This window comes from Protopterus annectens, chromosome 5.part1, assembly GCF_019279795.1.
Source record: "Protopterus annectens isolate FY-2018-M chromosome 5.part1, PAN1.0, whole genome shotgun sequence".
Classification (NCBI taxonomy): Eukaryota; Metazoa; Chordata; order Ceratodontiformes; family Protopteridae; genus Protopterus; species Protopterus annectens.
This window is the reverse complement of record NC_056736.1, coordinates 590324730-590330729: the sequence shown is the minus strand read 5'-3', so window position 1 is coordinate 590330729 and position 6000 is coordinate 590324730. Positions and strand designations below refer to the sequence as shown.

General features: G+C 38.9%; 1 protein-coding gene across 1 annotated transcript in view; it reads left to right on the top strand.

Moving 5' to 3' along the window:
• Nucleotides 1–2027: 2027 nt before the first annotated feature.
• Nucleotides 2028–6000, top strand: part of UVRAG (UV radiation resistance associated) — a 2169435-nt gene continuing 2165462 nt past the window's right edge. The window contains exon 1 of the mRNA XM_044073201.1: nt 2028–2137. Within this exon, the coding sequence (XP_043929136.1) occupies nt 2105–2137 (33 nt within the window). The 5' untranslated portion in view covers nt 2028–2104. The remainder of the gene's footprint in view (nt 2138–6000) is intronic.

The window sequence follows — 6000 nt, the reverse complement described above, 5'->3', positions numbered from 1 at the left end:
TAAAATTTTCCCCTGTACCCCCTATTAAGATTTTCAAATAAACTGCAATTCCAAAACATGCAGTGGAGTCACACATCTTTTAATTTTTAATGTGCTTTTGAACCCATCCCAAATAACACCCTTAAATAAACTGCCTCTAAGATCTACACTGGTGTATAACCATTTTGCATTTAGAAAGTGTACAAGAAATGAATGTTTAGAACTAGAAACTGCAGAACATACGTTTATAAATTGCACAAGAGTGGAATATTTTTGGTCATATATTGAAAGGAGCTCCAACATTCCATATTTATTCCCCTTAACCATTGAGAAATATTTATTTGCAAATTACCAAAGATATCGGAATTCATTGATTAAGAATGCAGATTTTTTTCTTGCATCAGTCTTGGACTTATTGTGGATGGCAAGATGCACGGAAATGGAAGATTTTGGACTATAAGTTACTTAATTTACAGACTCGCACAATGGTCAAATCAGAATGTATGGATAATGAACAATACTTAAAACAGTAAATTTTATATTAACATTAAATTTCAATGTACTGTATAGATAACCACAGGGTTCAGTCTTGGGTCCTCTCCTTTTTGGTATCCACTTCCCAGAAATATAGGCTAACACAGGTCTTTGGCCAACAAAAGTTTGCAGATGACTGCAAACTAGGAGCCAACATAGAAATTCCTAAGGATGTGGACATCCTACAAAAGGGCCTCACTGAGACATACACCTGGTGTCAAAGCCATGGCCTGAAGCTCAAAGCCAAAAAGTTCACTGTCATCCCTTTTGGTAAAAACACTGTACCCATGAACTACCACATAGGCAGTAGTCTACTTAACAACGAAAGTGCGATGAGACCATGGGACACATGTGGACGGTATTCTCTCCTTTGATAATCACATCGCCACAGTAGTCAGGAAATCATTCTACACACCTCATCAAAAAAGGTTTTCCAGGAGAAGAGGTCATTGTTCCCTCTACTCGTCACTCAGACCCATTATAGAGTACAACGCCCCTTTTGGTATGTACCTCACAAGACATCTACAACAACTAGAAAGGCCGCAGAAATACTTCACAAAGAGGATTACCGGCCTCAAACGGATACCCTACGCAGACCATCTCAAAAAAACTCCAGCTTTACTCCATTGAGTATCGCCTACTCCGAGGCGATCTCTGCCTAACATACAAAGCCATGTCAAACCCAGAGCTGTTGGACATGCTCCACTTAAGAAATCCCAGTCCCTCCAAGCTACACGCTCTAGGGACCTAAACCTTGTCACCACAATAAACCGAACATGCTGGAGGGATACTAGCCTAATACCTACGTATAAAGTACAATAGGTTTACTGTAACAAATTTAAAATGTAAATACTTGTACATATTTGTAAATATCTATAGTTTTTTCCTAATAAAAAATTAAAGGGTAAATAAGATAATCTACGCAGACAGCCGTTACCCCCCCCCCCATTACACTTTTCGTAAAACGACGGTGTACACACGGATAAATCTGTTTTCGTCAAGTTCTTGACTGAACGTAGCTGCTGTCATGTCACCGGCAAGAACACGAGAATATATACAAAAGTATTACTTATAACAAATATCCCACTATGCCTATACACCATGACTTCCACAATGCTGGTAAGGAGGAAATTCCGTTGCGTAGAAAAATGACTAGCGCAAACGTTAAGATATGCTAGTCGACTGGCTATTATCAAGTAGCTGTTTGGCTTGATTTGGAACTGCTAAGGGCCTAGATCCAGCCGATGGCAGTATCACAGCAAATAAACACGGAGCTTCACTTCTTTAACACCCTACGATGCTAATTTAGAACAACCACATTCCCATACGACTACTTTGTTATAACTATTTTAAACTCCCTCTCCCCTCGGCTTTTTCACACAAAAACAATAGACTGCTATACAGGTGCTCCTACAACTAATAAGAGCAGCATCTGCTGATGACTAAGCTCGTGGAAATCTGCCTGTTTGGTAAAAAATGCGATCACGCGACGAATTGCAAAGCATTGTGGAGAGGTCAAAGGTCATAATGGCGCTGCTTAGCAGTGCCGAAAGCTAATTTTAAAATAGTTATAAAAAATTAGGAATTAAAAATGATTCCGGGGTTGTCAGGAGCTCATGGACAGGTATGAAACATTTTTTTATAGACTTAAAAAAGTAATTGTGTAGAGGAAATATAGTACCATGATTACTGCCTGGTTTTGTGTGTTATCAAATGAACGGACTTGAGTAGTTAAGAATTATCAAGGTGTGTGGTATAGAGATTTAGCAGAGGATTTTGGTTGTTTTTCTTTTAGCACCTCCTCACTGTCATAGCTGACATGTGCGGCACTCAGAATCTGTACCCTATCCACCCATGACATCACATCATTGCTAGCGTAAGCATGCAGCTTATCTTTCTTCTGTACTTTATGAGCTACCAATACTTCCCAGCTGTTTCATTTCCTTGGTGCCTTCTAGAAATCCAAAGCATGTCAAGTCCCCTGCTTCACTGTTAGCTGCCCAGGTTAGCAGTATATTTAATACATCTACCGCTGTCTTCCCGAAGTCTTTTAGGTTAGCAGTAAAACTTTTCTGTCAGAATTTGTAATTTCGGCTTTTGAACTCCCCACGTCTTAATTTTTGATTCTCATTCTCTGTAATCGTCCTTTGCAATATGTTTAACTTCATATTCCGACTATAGTTCAACCTTCTCTAGTCTTCTAGTGAAGTTGACAGAATAAGCAAGTGTAAATTAATATGCATGCTGTGAAGTAAGAATAGTCTAAAATCCATTGACAGCATTGTTTATTAATCGCAATCCACACCCTTTTTCTCAAACATTTCCAGTTTTAAAAGGACAGAGCAAATGTTGACCTCCTGTCAGGAACAGTTCAGAATATGTTTGTAGAGAGTTTTGTATGGTTTTCTCCTGGTCTGCTTGGGTTTCCTGTAAGTGTTCCAGCACCGCCCTCCAACAAATGCTTATTGGCTTGAATCCATTAACTTGTCCAGTATGGTGTGCTGTTTTAACCTATGCTCTTGTTGCATAGGTTGTTACCAGAAAGGATCCAGTAGGTTTAACACCTGAATTGACCAGTAGACCAGCATAGTATCCTGCCTATTTATAGAGTTAACATCCTTGAGAATGTGTCACCATCAACTTTTCACGTTGTTCTTTTTGTTGTTATCCCTACCCTTGATTCACTTTCCAGATCTGTATTCCCTTGTCTGTCCTTTTCCCAGGCTTGTACTATACCTCCCAAATTACTGCACCGCAAGTGAATCACTTTATATTTATTTGCATTAAACTCTTAACTACAATTTTTCTTTTCAGTCCCCCTCTTTTCTGATCCCCTTCTGAATTTGCTGCTGTAATGTGCATGGATTTGCATCTTTTGTACTCAATCTGAATCTCTTTCCTTTGCTTATTATGTTACTTGACAGAAGAACACTAAAAAGCCAGGCTGCTAAAGCTGACCTTTGTGGCAGCCATTACTCACTTGTTTGTTAAGAGTCCCTTTCACCATAATGCATTTGTATCTTTCCGTCCAGTTATTTTACTATCCATTCAATTAATGTTTTCCCATAATTTCAGACTTTTGGAAGTTGGACTAATGGTAAAGGTGTTTACCTCACAGTCATAAAGCACAGGCTTTGATTCTCACCTTTGAAAGGGAAACTGCAAGGCTTATAAGGGCAGCTAGCTGCTTACCTATAATAATTTTTCAGTTGGTACCTGATCAAAGACCTTTAAACCATGTTAGCATTTTTTTTGTATCTATCTGCATCATATCCCTGCCATAGAACTAGATCACTTGATTAACAGTGCCTTTGATTTGCATGCAAATGCAAGGTAGAATCCTTGAGGTCACTAACTTACAGCCCTTATGAAACTGTTTTGTGTGTGCAGGTACATATGTGCATAGCTGTGCCTGTATATAACACATCTTTATGCTGTGTGCACATCTTTAAGAACATTTATATTTGTATGTTATGTGTATGTATAGGTACATATGTATATGAGTATCTATGCATATGTGTTTACTCATACACACACCTGGAAGCTGATTAGCATTGTGTACTCATATTTGCTGATTTTACTGCATTGTGTTGGCTAGTGCACAACATCGGGCAACTCGGCACAAACAAGCAAGCACCTATGCTCTTGTTTTTACTAAAGAAGACTGAAATGACTAGGAGAGATTGACACAGTCCTTTCTCTGTACTCAGTCTCTTACACACTCCTTGGTAAAGATGTATGTCTAGCCTTTCTTGCCATGAAAGCCCCAAGCGTATTTGATCTCCTGTTCCTTTGCAGAACTAATGGTACATGAAATGCTCTGTTAAAGGAACTAAATTTTCACCTTTATCAGCAGGTAAATACGACAGACACGTTGGCATGATAGATTCATATCCCAATGTATCCTTGTTTTCTGGAACAAACTTCCACTACATGTCAAACAGAGTAGCATCCTGATGAGAGGTTGGCATAATGGTTAAGATCTTTACCTTATAAACAGAAGGTGCATGGTTTGATTCTCACATGGGTAAGTGGCTAGGCTTAAAATTGGCCCACAGGGGTAATTAGCCTAGTACTAATCTATTAACCTTGAAACCTTCAAAGTAAACTTAAATTGGATGGGCAGCCTTAAATTCTCTCCCAGTTTGTTGTCTTGCCTTCCTTTAGACTACAGGGAAATTTTGAACAGATTTTTTTTTTGGTTAGGATCGAAATGGTCTGCAGATTGCCTAGTACTTTTCTATGACCCTGTAAGCCTTCAAAACCAAGACGTGATCTTCTTGGCTAATATTAAGACTACCATTGCTTACTTTTACTGATTTTTCTTTTTGGAACATTGCTTTATCTCTAGTTGGAGAAGTGAAAACTGCACTACTTTATGCATTTATTTGCTGGTGGCTGGGTGTATTTTGTGTTTTTGTTTGTGTGTTTAAACTGAGCTAATATGAGCGGCTACTTATTTAACTTCAGTTTGCTTGATGTTTAATTGCTGGAAACTGGTTAGCATTGTATTTTTTATCACTATCTGACTTTGTGTTGTAGATTATGATGCTTTGCATGACACAGCAGTAATTTGTTCTGTGTTACACATATTAAATCCCTGTGCTCCTTTGTGTACTGCAAAAAACTGTTAAACAAGCTCTTAGTACAGGAGTAGCTGTGCTACACACAGTGACCTGCCAATGCACATTAAACAGACACTTTTAGTCCTCACCATATTCAAGGGACCAAACAAATCCACTACACAACACCAGAGAATAGCTGTACTATGTAGAGTGGCATCCTAATACATACTATTGGGATACTTCTTAACATAATTCGAGATAAAAAATTCTTATATTTTTTATCTTCCGGAATATACTTCTTTCCTACACTTGTCATTACTTACTATACTGCTTGCTTCCCTTCTGTAGCATACCTTTAGTACGTTGCACCACTTGTCATTACTTGCTACAGTGCTTGCTTCCCTTCTGTAGTATATGTGTAGTATGTTGCACCACCTGTCATTACTTACTACACTGCTTGCTTCCCTTCTGTAGCATATCTGTAATATGTTGCACCACTTGCCATTACTTACTACACTGCTTGCTTTCCTTCTGTAGCATACCTTTAGTACGTTGCATCGCTTGTCATTACTTACTACACTGCTTGCTTCCCTTTTGTAGCATACCTGTAGTACGTTGCACCGCTTGTCATTACTTACTACACTGCTTGCTTCCCTTCTGTAGCATACCTTTAGTACGTTGCATCGCTTGTCATTACTTACTACACTGCTTGCTTCCCTTTTGTAGCATACCTGTAGTACGTTGCACCGCTTGTCATTACTTACTACACTGCTTGCTTCCCTTCTGTAGCAAACCTGTAGTACGTTGCACCGCTTGTCATTACTTACCACGCTGCTTGGTTCCCTTTTGTAGCATACCTGTAGTACGTTGCACCGCTTGTCATTACTTACTACACTGCTTGCTTCCCTTCTGTAGCATACCT